General features: G+C 39.7%; 1 protein-coding gene across 2 annotated transcripts in view; it reads left to right on the forward strand.

Annotated features, from left to right (window-relative positions):
* The window catches only part of prkd1 (protein kinase D1), a 350,796-nt gene that overhangs the window by 152,606 nt on the left and 177,513 nt on the right, over positions 1-20,677 (forward strand). Inside the window, exon 3 of one of the 2 annotated variants that reach the window (XM_072569008.1) lies at positions 2,754-2,892. In XM_072569008.1, the coding sequence (XP_072425109.1) occupies positions 2,754-2,892 (139 nt within the window). Of the gene's footprint in view, positions 1-2,751; positions 2,893-20,677 lie in introns of those variants that run through there. The other variant, XM_072569009.1, reaches the window with a different exon arrangement.

A 20,677-nucleotide genomic window follows, 5' to 3' on the forward strand; every position in this document is an offset into this window, starting at 1 on the left:
TTAAAAAATCATTCACGGTGTTGCTGGCTAGGCCAGCATTTATTGTCCATCCCTAATTGCCCAGAGGGCAGTTAAGAATCAACCAGATTGCTTTTGGACTGGAGTCACATGTAAGTCAGATCAGGTGAGGGTGGCAGTTTCCTCCCGAGTGAACTAGCTGGGTTTTCCAACAGTCGATAATTGATTCATGGCTATTATTAGACTCTTAATTCCAGATTTTTATTGAATTCAAATTCCACCATCTGTCATGGTGGGATTCAAATTCGGGTCCCTGAAGCATTATCTGGGTCTGTGGGTTAACAATTCTGCGATAATACCACTAGGCCATCACCTCCCCACTGATTTGGTTTCATGTATTCTGGAAAGTTTAAGAACAGCAAGTCCCTTTTACATCTTTCACATATCTATGATCAAAATTTCCATTTCCAATGAATATTCACTATCTTGAAAATTGCAAAGTAAAAGGACCAGTCTCTTTGTTCCTCTTCAGTTCTCTGCTTGAAGGCAAGTTCATCCCACAGTGCCATGGGCAGGGCAAGAAGCCATGTTCCTCACTCAGTCCAGCTGAAAAAGGGATCAAACTCCATGCAGTTAGCATCAATTTAATCTGCATAGATTTTTGAATCAACTAATGACCCCTTCCCATAGCAGGAGTCCAGGTGGTTTTGTGGATGTGCTTACTTCATTCCGAAACATCAACTCTCTTGCTTCTTGGATGCTGCCTGACCTGCTGGGCCTTTTCCAGTGCCATATTTTATCAACTCTTGATAATGGCAGCAACTCTAATTACCTTTTATTACATGGTTGACTCAGAATCACTCCCGTTCTTCTGCCTGCCTCTAGTGAATTTAGGGATGGATTTATGCACTGATTCTCAGTCTATTGGCTGTCTTGTGGACACACCTTCCTTGGCCATCCAGTCCTGGAGTGGGATTTGAATGTACAGCTACTAGCTCAGGGGCAGGATTTTCACCCATTGTGTTACAAGTTCTCCTTCCAGTCATTTTATAAGGACAGGAAAACAATGTTGAGAAAGATGGATATTTGTTCCACTTCCAAGCAACAATAAAATTGTCCAAAATAACAAATATTACAATTTAAAAACACTTCTGGACAAAAAGAAACAATAAACATTTCTGATTAGCTGCAATTTCTATGAACCAATCATCCCACAAATGAAGCTCAAAGTTCTTCCCAGATCTCAGCTCTGTTCCTGGATCACCTCAACATTTCAATACACCCAATGTACTCTGTACTGCGTAGTTTACTTGGAAAAAGTTTACACACGATCCATGTGTACATGTTAAATATGATCTGAAAAGAATGGGATCAGTTTGGCTCTGATTTGTATCCAGACAACTTTTCTAAGTGGGAAGCACAAATGGTGTAAGGAATTGTGCTGCTAATTGAAACATATATACATATAAAATAGGAGCAGGAGGAGGCCGTTCGGCTTTTCGAGTTTGCCCCGCCATTCAATATGATCATGGCTAATCATCCCAACTTAGTATCCTCTTCCCACTTTCACCCTATACCATTTGACCTCTTTAATCCAATGTATATAATATAACCTTACTATAATTATAGTGCTCTGGCCTTGACGCTTTGGAATTTTTGAGGCTTTATTCAGGGCAACAGACTATATGAACTGCAATAGGTGCAGGCCAGGAGAATTATTCAAATGACACAGGAGAAGAGACTCTTTATGTACCCATTAAATGGAGCATCTATATGAGGCAGGCCTCAAGACCTTGTAGTCCTTGCAGACAGTTCCATTTTCTGCTTTTCAGATAAATTGGAACAGTGGTTGGCTGGAAACCTTTCAGTTGCTGTTCTGAGAAAGCAACCAACCAAACCTGAGGAGCAGGCCTGCCCATTGAGGTCAGGTTAGTATTGAGTCAGTCAAATAGAGCCATAAAGATGTACAGCACGGAAACAGACCCTTCGGTCCAACTCGTCCATGCCAACCAGACATCCTAACCTAGTCTAGTCACACTTGTCCCATATCCTTCTAAACCATTCCTATTCATGTACCCATCTGGATGTCTTTTAAATGCTGTAATTGTATCAGCCTCCACCACTTCCTCTGGCAGCTCATCCCATACACGCACCACCCTTTGCAAGAAAACATTGTCCCTTAGGTCCCTTTTAAATTTTTCCCCTCTCACCATAAACTTATGCCCTCTAGTTCTACACTCCCCCGCTGCAGGGAAAAGACCTTGTCTATTTATGCTATCCATGTCTCTCATGATTTTATAAACCTCTATAAAGTTACCCTTCAGCCTGCAATGCTCCAGGGAAAACAACCTCATCTTTACAGCCTCTCCTTCAAGCTCAAACCTTCCTACCCTGGCAACATCCTTGTAAATCTTTTCTAAACTGTTTCAAGTTTTAATGACCTGATCCACATAAGTCACGTGTACTGGGGAGGTGGGAGTGCCTGGGTTTGTTCGAAGAAGTTGCCCACATTATTTCGGGACACATTACTATGAATGTCCAGATGGTTATATTTCCTATTTCATTGGCAATCTAAAGGGTAAGTGACCAGTAAAGAATTCCGTTATGACTGTAAATGCACAACTTCTAAATTAGTGTCGGACAAAAGTTCTGATATAATTACTAGTTTATGTTGGACCAGACCGTGGTAGCATGACCAGATTGTTTCATGCTAATTTATTGTTCTTTCACATGACCAGACAATTGTACCTTTTTTATATTACTGATTATTCATATTTTAATCTCTTTAATTTCAGTTTCCTGAATGTGGATTTTATGGAATGTACGATAAAATCTTGCTATTTCGACATGAACCTAGTTCAGAAAACATCCTACAGTTGGTGAAGGCTGCGACAGATATTCAAGAGGGAGATTTGATTGAAGTTGTCCTGTCAGGTAATAAAAAAAAAATATATCCTTTCCCAATATTTCAATTATATAAACTAAATTTTGTTCTAAATTGACTACCAGTAATATTACCGATCACTTTCCTTCTTCAGATAGGTCAGCTATCGAGTAATAATATTGCGAAAAGTATTAGATAGTTTAGTGTTTTTGAGAATCGGCAAACACAATTTGCTGAACAGTTCACAAGATAGTGATAATTAAGAAGGACATTCAGCCATCTTAATTTATCCATTCAAAGAGTTTCTAACATAGCAACTGCCGCATCCTTTGTTTCTTAACAGGTTCCAGAGGTTTTGCCTCTTTATTAGATTAATTATGTAATCTGTAGTATGAAGTACGAATTAGTAGTACCTAGACATAGTTTTGAACAAATTGCTGTTACACGGACATGGTTACAAGGTGACCAGAATTCAGGAATAAATATTCACAGGTTCCACAACATTGTGAAAAGCCTGACAGAATGGAAAATTCAAAAGTCTCGCCCTGACAGTGAAGGGTGACATAATGCTAATACTGAGAAAGAATTGTGGCTCAGAAGATCGAGATACAGAAGTGGTGTTTGTTGAGATTAGGAATAACAAAGGTCCGAAAATGACAATGGGAGTTTCTTAGGCCCTTAAATAGTAGTCATACCATTGAATAAGACATAAAGCAAGAAATAACAGGAGCTTGTAATAAAGAGAATGTATTAAATGCAGAAGTTTTTAATCTTCATATAGCTGACACCTTTTCAATTGGCAATAGTAGTCTGGAAGTCAAATGTAGGTAAGGATTCCTTGCTATGAGCCATGGTCAGTAGCAAAACCAGAGTATTTTCCGTGGTGTTGATAAGAGAGCTAGAACCTCAGAGACAACAGCAATATATAGGCAGAGGAGAAGGATACCAGGAAAAACACACATGAGGAAGGCAATGAAAAAATTACTTCTACTTTCTTCTCCCTCCATCATATTATTCATTTATTATTAAGAATAAAAATGTGAGACTTTTATGATCAACTTAAGAGGAAACTGTAATATCCTGAGGCATGGAGAAATGGGCAGAGGACTATCTGTGTGTGGGTCACTATTTTAGATTGGAATTTTAAGTTTGTTTAAGTGTGATTTAAAATGAAAGGCCAACCTGATGTTTCAGATCAATTGTTCATGTTTCCCAGGATGTGTTTTGATGGCTGGAACTATAAGAAGCCATGGCTCAGTTTCAAATTGTCAATAACCATCAGGGATGCACATGTAGGCTGTATTCACATTTTGATGGCCGTACAAGAGTGTTTTCTGTCTTTGATGCTGTAAGTGGAGGTGATCATTTGTTGATTTTAACAGAATGACCGCTTGAACTGATTGACATTTGCATTTTTTGACTAGCTTTTATGGATGAGTTTTTTTTAGTATGAAGTGCCTTTGAATATGACAGCTATGTGGAAGGAGTCATGTGGGTGTATCAGAGACGGGGATGGAATGTAGTAGGCAGAATTTGAAGTAGGCATGTGGGATGGGTGAGTGGTTACCAAGAGTGCTGATTAATTGCACTGTGTGCCGCTAATCCAACTTAGTATTATACTCTCTTCGCTTCTACTTCTTCATGCTTCCCAAGACTCAATCTGTCACTATTCTTAACATTTTCCCTGTTCGGCCACTTCTAACTTCTTTCCACTTCATTAATTCAATTTAATTCTTCTTCAATGCAATTCATTTCTGCTTGACTCTTTTCTTCATCACTATTGATCCCCTTCTTTAAAGTCATCCATACCTCCCCTGGCAAAACCCATCTGCATCTCCCTGAGCCAGCTTGTTAATGTAGTGGAATAGCTCCCTATCCCATGTCCACATCAATTCCTGGGAATTGCAATTTCTTTAAAGTGTAGATGAAAGTACCCATGATCATAATTACATTTATTTGTCCCTTGCGATCACCTGTCCTATGTTCACATGCATCACTTTGATAATGTAATATTCATTGCGTTGTTAACAATAAATGGGTTAAAAATTAAATGTCTTGAAAACATAAAAAAAAAGGACTGCTGGGAAATTGTGCTGATTGGTAGGCTGAAAGCAGAGATAACAGGACAGGCAGCATCCAAGGAGCAGGAGAATCGAAGTTTTGGGCAAAAGCCCTTCATCAGCTCTGATGAAGGGCTTTTGCCCGAAACTTCGATTCCTGATGAAGGGCTTTTGCCCGAAACATCGATTCTCCTGATCCTCGGATGCTGCCTGACCTGCTTTACTTTCCCAGCACCCCGCTCTCGATTCTAATTTCCAGCATCTACAGTCCTCACTTTTGCCTGAAAGCAGAGATATGTAATGTGAAAAATCTTACAATCAAGAAAAAGGATTCATTTTTCTCTATCTGGCCTGCGGTCCATTTGAAACACCCTTCTCCAGTTTAACCAAAATTCTATCCTGGCTTCAAAATCTGTCAACAAGGGATTGAAGACTCGTTCTAATGAAGTACATCTTGCTAGCTGGGTAAGAGAAGTTGTGATTACAATTCTTACAGCATGGTGTGATGTATTGCAAACTAACAACACTTGGTTTACATATGCAGAAGGCATGCGCACGGCAGGGATTATTGCTGTTGCATTAGAATGGAAATTTATAAGTGATAATTCCTCAAAACAGTGATGTGGAATTGCAGCAGGATCCACAGAACTGTGGAAGGCAAGAGACATGTCCAAAGAAACTGAATCCGAGTATGTGGGACTTTTTACAGCATTGTTGTCACGACACTTGAGTAGCTGTTAACCTCAGCTGTGTGAAAGACATACTCATTTAGACTGGGGACAGGAACTGTTCTGACTTACACCTGCACCTTTTAATTTGTATAGCCAATGAACTGTAAATATAATGGATATTCCTTTCAGTTACTTTTAGACAATGAATATAAATTTGAGAACTGCACCCTTTTGCAAGTATGTATGTACAATACAAATATTTTAATGAGTTTATTATTTTCTACAATTGAGTTTAGTTACAATGTTTATATCAATTGTTACAGGTAGAGCTAAACCTTCCAAATTATTGGCTCTTAATGTAATATAAGCAAAATGTACACAATATTCATTTTTGCACCGAGGTAGTTGAATTCTGGTCAAAGCAGCCATTTGATTCACAGTCCAATCATCAATGTGAAGATTTGCTCTCTCCATCACTGATGTACAGTGGCTGTAGCATGTATTATCTACAAGATGCACTGGAGAAACTCACCAAGGTTGTTTGATAGCAAATGTGTGTTGTGTACTGTCTACAAAGACAGAATGTCAAATGCATGGAAGCACCAGTAACTTCAAGTCTCCCTCCAAGCCACATTCATGCTGATTTGGAATTAAATCCCTAATTCTTCAAAGTTACTGAATCAAATCCAGCAATTTACTCCTCAACAGCACTGTGGGTGTCTGCCATCATGAACTGCCGCAGTTAAAAAAGACAGCTCACTATGACCTTCTCAAGGGCATCGAGGGATGAACCATATAAGCTACCCAGCAGCAAGACCCACATCCCTTCAGCAAATTTTTAAGAAGTTGGATATTTGAGAGAGAATGGATTGACTGGCAGTAATCCTCTAAATGTCTTTAGGTTCTGGAAAAGTCCCCGAGGATTGGAAAACCGCCAACTGCACACTCATTCAGAAGTCAGAGTGGAAGTTGAGTAAAAGCAGTCCCCATGCTAAGAATGGGTTCTGTTCTGGAGTCCATTCACAAGTCAATTTACTCGCAAGTTGTAGCACTATGCAGGACAATATAAAGCAGCCATTTGTGCAGGAAATTTAAGTCAGTACAGGTCATTAAAATTACTCCCCAGTATGGTATTGCCTTCTTAAGTACAAGCATTAATAAGTTGGATGCTTGTAGATCGGGGAACCCCTGTAACTGTAGATCACATAGCTTACCATCTCTTATTGGGAGAATGTTAGAGTCTATTATAAAAGTGTAATAAAAGAGTATTTAGAAATACATGATATCAGGTAGAGTCAGCATGACTTCATGAAAGATAAATCATGCCTGACAAATTTAGTGGAATTCTTTGAGGAGATGACAAGCAGGATAAATAAAGAGGAATCAGTAAATTCAATATGTTTGGGCTTCCAAAAGGCATTTGATAACATATTGCACATCAGGCTATTTAATAAAAGTCATTGATGTTAGGGATAGTATATTACCATAGATAGAGATATGGTAACTCATAAAATACAGATATTTAGGGTAAAGGAGTCCTTTCCAGACATTAACTTGAAACGAGTGGAGTGCCACAGAGATTAATTTTGGGGGCACTATCATTTACAATACATATTAATGACTCGAATGAGGGATGTGAATCTATGACTATAATGTTTGTGGATGACACAAATATAGGTGAGGAGACAGGTGGTGAGAATGACATAATGTGAGTGTACAGATGGATATTGGTAAAGGTAAAGTTGCCATAGACCTCCCAGATAATAGGGCTGCTGTCCCGTCAGACTACCATTAAACTAATGGTAGTTTAATCTGAGAGTCACTGTGCTTCAAGCACGGGGAGAGTTTGAGAAGGAGTCTTAGCTGGTGTGGAAATTAGCATTACTCTGCATTGCCATCAGCCATCCACCCAATTGAGCTAACTGACTTCCAGCTGGATATGGACAAGTTCAGTGAGTGGGCAAAAACTGGCAAGTGGAATATAATGTGGGAAATTTTGAGGATACGCACTTTACCAGGAAGCAGGGTAAAGCTGAATTTATTTAAATGGTTAGACTATGGGAAGCTGCAACACAGGGTGATTGGGAATCCATATGCAAAGGAAAGACAAATGAATTAGATTCCCTACAGTGTGGAAACAGGCCCTTTGGCCCAACAAGTCTACACCCACCCTCCAAAGAGTAACCCACCCAGACCTATTTCCTTCTGACTAGTGCACCTAACACTATGGGCAATTTAGCATGGCCAATTCACCTGACCTGCACATCTTTGGATTGTGGGAGGAAACCAGAGCACCCAGAGGAAGTGCACGCAGACACGGGGAGAACGTACAAACTCCACACAGTCGCCCGAGGCTTGAATTGAACCTGGGACCCTGGTGCTATGAGGCAGCAGTGCTAACCACTGAGCCACCGTGCCACCCCAAGGGCACTCAGGCTGAAACAATAAAGGCAGCTAGAAATATTGTGAACAGCTTTGGTCCCTGTGTCTAAGGAAAGATATACTAGCATTGGAGGCAGTCCAGAGGAGGTTCACAAAGTTTGATTCTGGGCATGGAGGGATTTTTTTATGATTAGAGGTTGACTAGGTGGGCATGTACTGTATGGAGTTTAGAGGAATGAGAGGAAATTGCATTGAAACATGTATGATTCTGAGGGCATTTGACTGGGTAGATACAGAGAAGCTGTTTCTCTTTGCCAGAGAGTCTACAACCAGTAGGAATAATCTCAGAGTGAAAGGTTCCCATTTCAGGCAAAGACGAAGAAGACTGTCTTCTCTCAGAGGCTCATAAAACTCTTGGAATTCACAACCAATGGCTATAGATCCTGGGTCATTGAGTATACTCAAGGCTGACACATTTGAGTATCTCAGTATCTTTTAATCAGCAAGAGAATCAAGTGTTTTGGAAATGAGGCAAGAAAGTGGAGTTGAGGATTATCAGATCTGCAATGAAGTCATTGAATGTTGGACCAGATTCAGTGAGCTGAATGTTCTACTTCTATGTCTTACGACGTTTATGAATAATAAACAAATATTTGTAACAAATAATTTCATTTTTAAATAATGCTTCCTCTTGTTTAGGTGTGTAGTACCTTGAATTTCTTTTTTATTCACTTGGGGGCCATAGGTGTCACTGGCTGTCCAGCATTTATGGCCTTGCCATTGTTTACACAATGAGCGAACCACTGGCCATTTAACAAACATTTTACAGCTAATACGTATGTTAGGCTGAGTTGGGGGAAAATAAAAGGAGAACATTTTTCCTCTATTGTGCATTGATTCAAGTCCATAGAGGAACATCACACAGGACGGACTGCACTTATATCGCACAGTCTGCCCAAGTTTCAAGCCATTGTTATCAGCAAATTCAGGAAACTTCAGGGATTGAATGTGGGATCTAGTGCCTAGATATTGTGCAAGTACTTAATAGGGAGTTCTATGCGCCCTCAGGCATTAAAGATATGTAGGCAAATGTGCTTCATACAGTATTTTCACCTGTTTCTCCTCTTTTAAGTGTTTGCCTCAACACTCATCAACAATGGATTGCAAAATAAAGGAACTGAATATTTAACGTGATGAATAAGACATGCATGCATTTCACTTGCTTTTTCAGTAAAACTTTTAAAAGAAAGCATTCAGTGAAATGTCAAACTCCCACCTACATATGATTTTTGAACTGTATGAGAATGCTCATAATTTTTGTTAACAATCTGGCAAACACTTCAAATGTGGACCATTCTAATATTCAAATACATTCAGTACTTCAGACAATGTTGGTTTTGTTAACTGTAAGGTTAATATTGCTTGCTAATTGTGCATGAGAGTTTTTATCATCCTTGCACTTTGTTCTGCCTACGTTTAGTCTACTGAATAGCTGCTGTACTTCTATCACAAGACCTTTCAGTTAACAGGGTTCATGCTCAGATACTTCAGTTTTTTGACTGTTAGATTTGATCAGATTCTTCACGTAAATCCTTGATGATAAATTATGTTCCTTATAATTTTTACTGAATTGCATCTGGAATCAGATTTGTGAAATTACCCCATTTTCAATGTCTTACCACTTTTGTGCATCATATATTTCAGTTTTCATTCTAACCAAGATATGTTAAGATAATGAATATTATTCTGCTTGACTATATCCACTTGCCTGAAATGTTGAGTGCATCTGAAAGGCATTATAACAGTAATCTTTTACTTCCAATTTTCCCCTTGTCACTTCACTTCTCACAAGTATGTTGCATGAGCGGATGAGATAAGTATCTGATCATCTTGACCAGTTAATAGAACAAGTGTAAAAATGGCCTCAAGGAGATTATCCGTCTAACTTTCTCTCAATCTTTAAAGTAATGGCACCTGATTTCCATTTGTCACCATCTTGCTAGCAGGCAGCTGAAGTTGAGAATTCAATGGCTTGAACCTTCTAAGATTTTAGTTCATATAATCTTTAGAAAACAGTGGAGTAGCAGCTATGAGAGAGGGTGACCTTGCTCACTGCTTGTAATGGATTCTATTGGCTCAAAAATAGCTGCTGGTAGATATGTATGACAAAACTGACAGTCCCATGTCAAATTAACCTATACAGTATATGACCTATACTGAGATGCAGCAATATGTCTACTTGGTTATATTTCTCAATGCAGTTCAAGAATAGAAGAGCAGTTCAAATTCAATATAAGTTCAGCCAGACTAGTTCATTGTCTCAATAGTTCATCCATTATATATAGACATTGGGAATGTTCATCTATCAGTTGGCATAGAAAACCAATAACAAATTGGGGTTCTTTTTGCAAAATGGCCTGAAGTACAGCCCATTGCCCATTTTTTTCCCCTTAACCAGGTGAAGACAATAATCACAGGAATTCTCCCAAAATTCTCAGCTATGCTCATGCATAGCCAAAATGTGAATAATGTCTTCAGCTCGAATACTCAAAAAATATTTATTTGGTCTCTTGGGAACCTAGTATTGTAAAATAACTTGTTGTTAGTAGAATTATTCAGTGCTAGTTCTCTTCAAAAATATTTGACAGTTGCATATTTGCGATTGTTCTTTAGTTAGCAGTTGAAATCGAAGCCTATTCTTCAAAAATCTAAAAAGGCATCTTAAATCTTCAAACAAAAGATGTAATGACAGCTAGTACTTGTGCTTACTAAAGTAAATAATATGCAGTTAATGACAGGAACTGCACATATTAGGGAGCAGCTGTTTCCAAATCAGATTTTCAGGGTCTCTAGCCATAATGCAAATAGCGATCATGAATATGGATCCCGGTCTACATATTTGCTTGAGAACATCCGCTTTTACATACCAGAGACAACAATAACTAGCACAATGCAGACAGATAAAACAGGCATTTTCTGCACTCCTTCCGTCAGTCTAGGGCAATATCATTTTGGTTTGGTCATTTTGTTTAGATTTTACTTGAATGTGTAGTATTCATTTGGTTGATGTGAGATTACGTGAATCTATTAACTGCTCACTGTGGTGATTACTTAAACCTGATATCGTGACTGAGAAAGAGAAATCAGACTGGAATCAAACTGCTGGCTGGATGAGATCAAACATTTTAAGCATTAAATAAAATTCCTATATAATCTGGAGTGTATCATTTCTGCTTACCTCCAAGACACAAAACATCACAAGTGGCAAGGGAGATGATGGAAAATGGTTTAAGTTTACCAGTTGCTGCTCCTTCCTTCCTTCACCAGGGATTGTTGCATTTCATGGTTCAAGACCTACTCGGTCAAAACAGATATGGGCAATCCACAGGTAGTAGTGACCCATAAAAAGACATTACTAGTATGTTGTCTCAGAGCAGAAATTCAGTGAGTATTCAAGCAATTCAGAGAAGACACATCTGATATGGCAATAACTACACAAAAAATATTTTGGTCAAAGAAAGGTGTGATGATCAAATGATGAACATTCTGCCAGAGACGCCAAGGAAATGCTGAGCCATTAAACTTTATGTGACAGTATAACAGCACTTAGTTTCTAGAGGTAAATGTGATCCACTAACTGAAGAGCCAGCTCATAACTAAGTTGTTGAAAAATCTTCAAGTCTTGAATTAGTGAATGTCTCCTTACAAAGAATGTTTATTCAACCTTGGATAAAGCTACAACTTTGGTTGTCCAAATCCAATCCATCATGTTAGATTAAAAATGCATTGAAAATACGCCCTTAAACTCAGGATTGTTGACACAATATAAGAGTTACAGACAAAAAGATCTGAGGAGACACATTACCATTTGGATAAAGGCATGGTATTGCATTTTGGTAAAACAAACAAGGATAGGACATGTACAATTAATGGTAGGGCCTGGGTAGTGTTGTAGAACAGAGAGACCTCAGCCTTCAGTTACATAATTCTTTGAAATTTGCGTCACAGGTAGACAGGATGGTTAAGAAGGCATTTAGCATGCTTGCCTTCATTGCTCAGATTCTGAGTAGAGGAGTCGGGACATCGTGTTGAGGTGTACAGGACATTGGTTAGAACTTTTCTGGAGTACTGTGTGAGGTTCTGTTCATCCTGTTATAGGAAGGATATTATTAAACTGGAAAGTGTTCAGAAAAAAGGGTTGCCAGGATGTTGCCAGGAATGGAGTGTTTGAGTGATAAAAATAGCTTGGATAGGCTGGTACTTTTCTCACTGGAACTTAGGAAGTTGAAAGGTGACCTCATGGCAGTTTATAAAATTATGAGGGGCATAGACAAGGTGAATAGCAAAGCTCATTTCCCCAAGGTGAGGGAGTTCAAAATGAGGGGGCATATTTTTAAGCTAAGATGAGAAAAAATAAAAAGGACATGGGGGGACAACTTTTTCACACAGAGTAGTTTGCGTGTTGAATGCACTGCCAGAGGAAGTGGTAGATGCAGGTATAGTTACAACATTCAAAACACATTTGGATAAGTACGTGAATGGAAAAGGTTTTGAGGGATATTGGCCAAATGTAGACGGGTGGGACTGGTTTAATTTGAGAACATGTTTGACGTGGACTAGTTGGACCGAAGATTCTGTTTCCATGCTGTATGACTGTATGTGTCCCATTACAATCAGAAACCTTCAAACAAGTGCCCAGATTATGGTAAATAAGAGGACATTATCGGTTTGCCATTTAGAGGAATATTTTTTTCTGAGAAGGGTACCATATGTGTACACAGTAACTGACAGTAAGTACTGGATTATTTTAAGAATTGCTCAGCCAGGCTCTCAGTGTCACTTCTCATTGAAGTTGGTGCAGAAGTATCCAACTGAGCAACAAAATTTACTCTTGCTATAATGTGCAATTCTTTTCCCACTCTTGTGGCAGATGCTTTTCAAGACTATGCTGAATTAATTATCCCAGTACTGAGAATGATATCAGATTCAATATGTCACAAAAATGTCAACTTCGACAGGTTCGCATCCTACATGAGCAAAGGCTGAATTTATAGCAGGTAAACCTTTTCAATAAGATTGGATTCAAATTTGAAAACTCTATCAAGCCACACGCTAATGTGATTGATGACACAGACTACACAAATCCTCCCTTATTTACCAGATTTGGATAGATTAAGGGTACTGTCATGCTTCTCACCTCAACACATCAATTCCAACAGTGTCATAAAATTTGAGACATTTGCCACTTGCAATCTCTGCTAAAGTGTCAGTTGAATCAATGTGAAGCAGATGGCATCATTGAGTGAATTGACTCATTGCCATGAATTTGAACCTAGTTGTTACACAACACTGAAATGGTGAGCATAGACTTCAACTTGACCCTAAGATGTTCAACACAGCTAGTGTTCACTTCTTATGATCCAGTAACTATCGTTATAATTTCACGATGCTGTAACCTTTCCAAAGCTTGACAAGTGACAGAGCTATCTCCAGATATCACGAGTTAAACTAAGCCAATACCTAATTTTTATTACACACATTTGGAGCAGGTTGAGCACCGAACACATTTCAGATGTAAATTTTTCAGAAATGTCAGATGTTAAGGGGATGGTCAGCCTATGTGATGATGCCATCACCTACAGAATGGACAATGCCGAGCATGAGCAGTAGTTACGATTGGTTCTGACATGACATGCAGAACACAATTTGATATTCAACAAGGACAAAGCCACATTCACAGCGGCCAAAATTGACTTTCCAAGGTAGAGTGTGACACCAGCTAGAGAAAAATGTCTAATGCATTTCAAATCCTGTCGACCATGAAAGAAGTGGGATTATTCCTAGCATCTTTGATCTCAAATTTGCTCTGAAAATAGCAGAGATCGCATAACTTGTTCAGAAACTGCTGTGCAGAGATGTACAATGCAATTGGAGAATCAGGCAGTAACACTGGGAAGGTGAGGCTAACATCACCAGCAGGCCTTATGCATTTCAACCCACACGTGGAAATGTTAGTCATAACAGAAGCATCTGGAAATGCAATTGGAGCTCTCCCAGTCCGTTGAAGGAAGTGACTGACTGATCACTTATGAATCATGCCTATTGTCAGAAACAGACCACAAATATTCTATTTCCAAGCAGGAATCACTAGCCTACATCTATGCATGGAACAATGACACATGCATCCCTTTGGTGGAAAGTTTGCATCAATCGCCAAACTCTGACTGTTCCATCATCTCTCTCAACACATTTGCAGATAATCGGATTGCCAGTATAACTTCAAAGCCAAGTAACTCACAGATTCCCACAACTGAATAGCTGCCATGCTTATTAGGTGCAAATGCTTAGCTGAACTACTATTGGAGAAAGCATCAGTGATTGTGAAGTGACTTGTATCAATAAAGCCTACATGTTAGTGGTGATTTTGCACATCGTGTGAGGAGATTTGAAGGCAGAAGCATAGAATAAATGCAATTAGATCAGAAGTAGACCATTTGGCCCATTATGTCTGCTCTGCCATTCAGCTAGATCATGTCTAATCTTCTACCTCAAAGCCATTCTCCTCATATTCCATAATACCTTCAATATCAAGAATTTTATTAATTTCCCGCTTGAAGCTATTTATTGACAGCTTCCACAGTCCTCTGTGATAGAGAATTGAGAGAGGTCACTGATTATCATTGCTATCCAATAAGAATGTCAGAGCAGAAGCAGAGGAAATGACCATCTAAGTGTACTTTGACAAGCTTGCATTTTCTCTCTCATGACTGAAGCAGTGCTCAGCACCAACACTTATCAGCTGAATAACAACACATTGTGGGAATGCAAGATGCTTGATAGCAAGCAGTCCAGGATACTTTGTGAACAGTGATAATGAGGATGGGTTTTTTTCTGATGAGCAACTGTGATGTTTATTATCAGTCTTGTCAGATGATTACACAGAACTACAATCTCAAAGTCCTAGACCTCAGCGCCATCATCAGAGACCCTCATATCCCAAAGATTATTTCTGTGCTTAGAGAAAACAGAGAAACTTCAGTCGAAGAAACAACTGGATATACATATATTTGCTATTGAGGATAGTTGAATTTAAACTAAGATCTTTCATTTTACAAGTGGCTAAAGGTCTAACGTTCAATTGTTTAGTTTTTGCTTCTGTCTCAGTTAACTGTTAATAGCTCCCGGTGTACGATTAATTCAGCCTGGCTGTGATAATTGAGGAAGAGAAACTAAACATGAGGCAATCTGCTGGAAGCATGAAAACAAACATTTCAATAAAAGATAAAATTAATCATCTCTACATATCTCTGAGGCATAAAACATAACAGAATGGTTATCAATTATACTGACATATTTACATTGCTTTTAGAAGAGGCAACGTTTGCTAGCATGAACTAATAGCAAAAATACTGCACCAGTTTTCTGAAGTCACAGAGTTGGCACTATGCAAATACTATACAATTCAGTGCTTGTAAGACCAGTATTTGTTTATCTGAGACATAATTTCTATGTTAGAGCTACGACAGGAAAATGTTGACTTTTCTCTAATAGTTAAAATATCAAAACATTCCATGGACTATACTGCCGACTAGACTTTAATGGCCTGGAAAGTATCTGAAAGAGGAAATTAAATCCGTTTTGACCACTTTAGATACTGGTGAACCTGCTGCATATTTTTGACATTTTCTTGTTTTATTTTAATGTCAGCATTTGCAGACTTCGTTTTCATCTCAGTACTGTGAATTAAAATCTATGAGCCAGATTTTTGAATTCACATATAACCAAGTTGGGCACAGTAATTTCTGTTAATAAAGAAGTAAAATCCACATTCAGAGTTTTCCTCATATTGAACATGAAAGTCACAATAGCACAATTTAAACAACATTGGAAATCTAATATTGTAATTCATTCCATCTGTGCTCTCTTAGATAGTTTATTAATTTATGCTAATCTTTGTCCTTGTTAGAATTGTACATGGAAATTTCTTTTAAAAAATTGATTTACATTGTAATAGATTATAAATTCAGGATGTGGAGTGGAGAGGTGGAAATGGTTGAGAACATTAAGTTCCCAACAATCTGTCCTGGTCCACCCACATTGATGCGACAGCCAAGAAAGCACAACACTGCCTCGATTTAATCAAGACGCTAAAGAAATTCAGCATGTCCACAAGGATTCTTACCAATATTTATAGATGCACCATACAAAGCACCCTATCTGGATGCATCACAGGATGGTACGACAACTGCACTTCCCAAGTCCGCAGGAAATTATAGAGAGTTGTGAACACAGCCCAGTCCATCACGTAAACCAGACTTCCAGCCATTGACTCCATCTCTACTTCCTTCTGCCTTGGGAAAACAACCAATATAATCAATGACCCCTCCCATCTCAGTTATCTTCTCTTCCACCATCTTCCATTGGGCAGAAGATGTAAAAGTTTGAATATGTGTATAACAGATTCAAGAATTTATAAAAGTTGGCAAGGGTATTTGCTGTCATGCCAAATTTCTTCAGATGCCTGAGGAAGAAGAGACATTGTTGGGCCTTTGTAACCAGTGCGTCTACATGAAGGGTCCAAGAAAGCTTGTTGTGGATGGCCACTCCCAGGCCCTTGACATTCTCCATTCATTCCACCTCTGTGCTGTTAATGTGTAGGGGGCATGAGTAACATCCCGCTGAAAGTCAATAATAAGTTCCTTGGTTTTGCCTGCATTGAGAGCTAGGTTGTTCTCAGTGCACCAGTTTTCCAGGTCTTCCATCTCCCATCTGTAGTCTGTTTCGTCGCCATCTGAGATTCAACTGACTATGATGGTGTCATCAGCAAACTTGTAAATGGCATTAGTCTGGTGTTTGGCAACACAGTCATAGGTATACAGTGAGTACAGTAGGGAGCTGAGTGCGCACCACAGGGGGCTCCAGTGTTGAGTGTTAGTAAGGATGAAATATTGTCCCCAGTCTTCACTGATTGTGGCCTGTGGGTCAGGAAACTCAGGATCCAGTTGCAGAGAGTGGGGCTTAATCCCAGATCATTAAGTTTAGTAATCTGTCTCGAGGGGCTAATAGTGTTGAAGGCCGAACTGTAATCAATGAATAGGATTCTTATGTAGCTGTTCTTAATGTCAAGATGTTCTAGGGAGGAGTGAGGGGCAAGTGATATGGTATCTGACGTGGATTTGCTGATAAGCAAATTGGTGTGGGTCAAGAGTCATGGAGAGGCTGGAGTTGATTAATGCCATGACCAGCCTTTCAAAGCACTTCCTGAGCACTGAATTTAGGGCCACTGAGCAGTAGTCGTTGAGACATACTGCATGAGCCTTCTTAGACACAGGGATGATGTTGGCCCTCTTGAAACAGGCAGGGACAGTGGCCTGCTGCAGGGAGAGGTCGAAGATGTCCGAGAAGATCTCTGCTAGTTGATCTGTGCATGCTCTGAGTGCACGGCCTGGTACTCCGTCTGGTCCCATCGCTTTCCTTGGATTCACAAGGAGGAAAATTATCTGACTTCTGATGCAGTGACTGTTGGGATAGATTCATCAGGATTTGTCAGAATAGGTGTTACCTCTCCTCCAAAATTCTGCTCAAAGTGAGCATAGAAGGCATTGAGACGATCTGGGAGGGATGTGTCATCATCTGCTATCTCACGCTGTCTCTTTTTAGAACCTGTGATGTCATTCAGTCCTTCCCATAGTCACCGGGTGTCTGTGTGGGTCTCTAGTTTGGATCGGTATTGGTCCTTGGCTGTCTTAATGGCTCTGCGAAGGTCATACTTGGATTCCTTATATTTGAGTGGGTCTCCTGATCTGAAGGCCTCACGTCTGGTTTTTAGCAAGGTTCTGTCTGTCCTGATTCATCTAGGGTTTCCTGTTGGGGAACACCCAGATTGACTTCCACAGTATGGAGTCCTCCACACACTTGCTGATAAAGTCTGTGACAGTGGTGGTCTACTTTTCCAAGGTACCTGTGGACTGTTTGAACATGACCCAATCAGCTGATTCCAGACAGTACCGGAGCTGATCCTCTGTCTCCTCCGACCAGCACTGGACCTGTATCCAAGAGGGGGTCTCCTGCTTGACCTTTTGCCTGTAAGCCGGGAGAAGAAACTCTGCATTGTGTTCGGAGTTCCTGAAATGAGGAAGGGGGATGGAGGGTAGGCATCTTTCACTGATAGCATTTTAACATGATTGGGAATAACAAGAAAAGGTCATTCAACATTTGATTGATTTACATTTGAATCAAGGCTCGAACAAGAGATTACATTTTAGTTTTTCTTCTAAGTGTACAATGGTCCAGGTAGCTTCTTTCTGTATTGTAAACTTCTCTGGTTGTTTAGATATCCAATGCTTACCCATCGGACAATCGAAATGCCAGTAATATATGCGTTGGACTTCAGAGCTTCTTGTATTTGTGGAAACTAACTGGGTAATTGGGTAGCCTTCCATAGCAGCTTCCAACCAACAGAAATAAAAAGCTGTTCTTTATTATAAAGAGCTTGCGATGTGCTGAGGTCATTATATGTCATTATAAGGATGTAAATTGTTTCTTTATTCCATATTGTACTCAAAGTTATTTTCCTGCAGCACCAGGCCTTCCGTATGACCCATGGTGTAACATTACAGACTCTTCTTCTGTGATGAGAAGTATTGGGAATAACAAAATCTTCCAACCAAAGTTTTCAGTGAGTGATAGATAAATATCTCAGGCTGTCAAAATGTATTTACAAATTGGGACAGAATTTCTTTGCTTTTGGTCAAAAGCAAGCTGTCTAAAAGAAGGCGAAATCTCTGTATGAGAGCAAATTTTTAACTTCATTGTCTGGGCAATACGATTTGGGGGAAGTCCTGCAAAGTGGAGGAACAATAAGCATTTGACTCAACAAGTGCCACAAATGTGTATTATTGCATTTGTCAGAAACTTTTAAAATATGTGATGCCTTGAAAGTACTCATCCATGAGAAATGTAAATCCAGATGCCAACTACTTAATGATGAAAGTCTAAATTTTTGCATACTATTTTAGAATGCTACCTAACCCCATGCAGGAACCAAAAAATACACTTTTCAATTTAGTTGTCACATGTGCACAAGTAAATTTTGTCAACATTCTGGTGGGGTCATTTATATGCTGTCTTCACTGTGTTGGAACAAAAGCAGGCCCTCAGGCCTGTTCCATTATTTAGATCATGATTGATTTGTGTCTTAAATGAATGGGCAGTAAATAACAGACATGGCATGATTGTGCACACTGGCTCCAGAGCCAAAATTCTTGTGTTGCCACTGTTTGAGAGCCCTCACCAAACTAAATGCCAGTTAGGCCCTTAACTGGAAAGAGATGGGCCTATTACAGGATTTTTGATCTTGGCGTTTGAAATTCCACCCAATAAATGTCAACCCAGTGAAGTTGGCAGCTGTCCATTGCTCATCAGCAACACTAAGGAAATGGTGGCAGCAATCTATAATGCATTAGCCAAGACCCAATTATGCCAAGGAATCCAGGGCGGCCACCGGTGATCGATGATGGAAGAGATGTTGTGAACTGCAGAACATAGGGAAATGGACAAGGGATTTCAGTGGCAAGGTTAGGGGGAGGCCTGCACAGTCCGTTACAAATTCTGGGTCCCTGATCAGGCACTGAGTGCCTTTGAACATGGAATATCAAAGCTTGCTTTTTGAGATTCCCACATGGCAAGTTACTGCAAAAAGTAAACAAAAATCTTTTTGGAACAGGAGATCATGCGTCCATGGAGTTCTTCTCTGCACAATAGTGTAGAGGTTACTTTATTGGACTTGTACAAGGCTGAGTTAGACAGAGTTTTGGTAGAGAAGAGAGTTAAGGGTTATCAGGAGCAGGCAGAAAATTAGGGTTGAGACCACAACCTGACCAACTATTGAATGGTGGAGCATGCTCAAAGGGCTAACTGACCTTCTCCTGCTCCCAAGTATGAGTTTTTACATTTCCTAAATCAGTTGTCAGCAATCACTCACCAACAAATATGGCTTTCCACCCATGAGACTCCATGTCACTGGTCCTGCATTCTCTGGGCCCTTGTGTGGCTGATGAATCTGATCCTCGAGCTGCAAGTCTGACCACATATTTGGCAGGTATTTCCGGGAGGTGGAATTGACACTTCCTTCAAGATCATTGGCATTCCTTTCTCCAATTCTTTTTCCATATTTCTTCTTGCCAAAAGATGTTTCTGAAAAAATATATTCCTTCATACAGGACTTACCTCCAAATCAGTTTTTTCTGAAAGAGGGTCTCTCAAGTGTTGATATCTCTGTCGCATTTCTGAAGAAAAGCCTTTAGGGAGTCTTTGCAATGCTTCCTTTGTCCTTCCCTCATTCCTTCATTCATTCATGGGATGAGGGCATCACTGACTAGGCAGAGGTCAGTAGAGGGCAGTTAAGAGTCAACCTCATTGCTGTGGGCCTGGAGTCACATGTAAGCTAGACCAGGTAAGCATGGCCTAATGGACAATTGACAATGGATTCATGGCCATCATTAGACTCTTAATTCCAGACTTTACAAAAAATTTAATTCAAATTCCACGATCTGCCATGGCAGGATTCAAACCTGGGTTACCAGAATATTATCTGGGTCACTGGATTAACAGCTCAGTGATAATACCATCTAGGCCATTGCCTTCCCCAAAGGTTCAAGTACCTCCCTTGAGCTGGCCGAAGATGGTTGCTTTGGCGGTCAGAATTCAGGTACCCTAAGGAC

This window comes from Chiloscyllium punctatum, chromosome 4, assembly GCF_047496795.1.
Source record: "Chiloscyllium punctatum isolate Juve2018m chromosome 4, sChiPun1.3, whole genome shotgun sequence".
In the NCBI taxonomy this organism is placed as follows: Eukaryota; Metazoa; Chordata; class Chondrichthyes; order Orectolobiformes; family Hemiscylliidae; genus Chiloscyllium; species Chiloscyllium punctatum.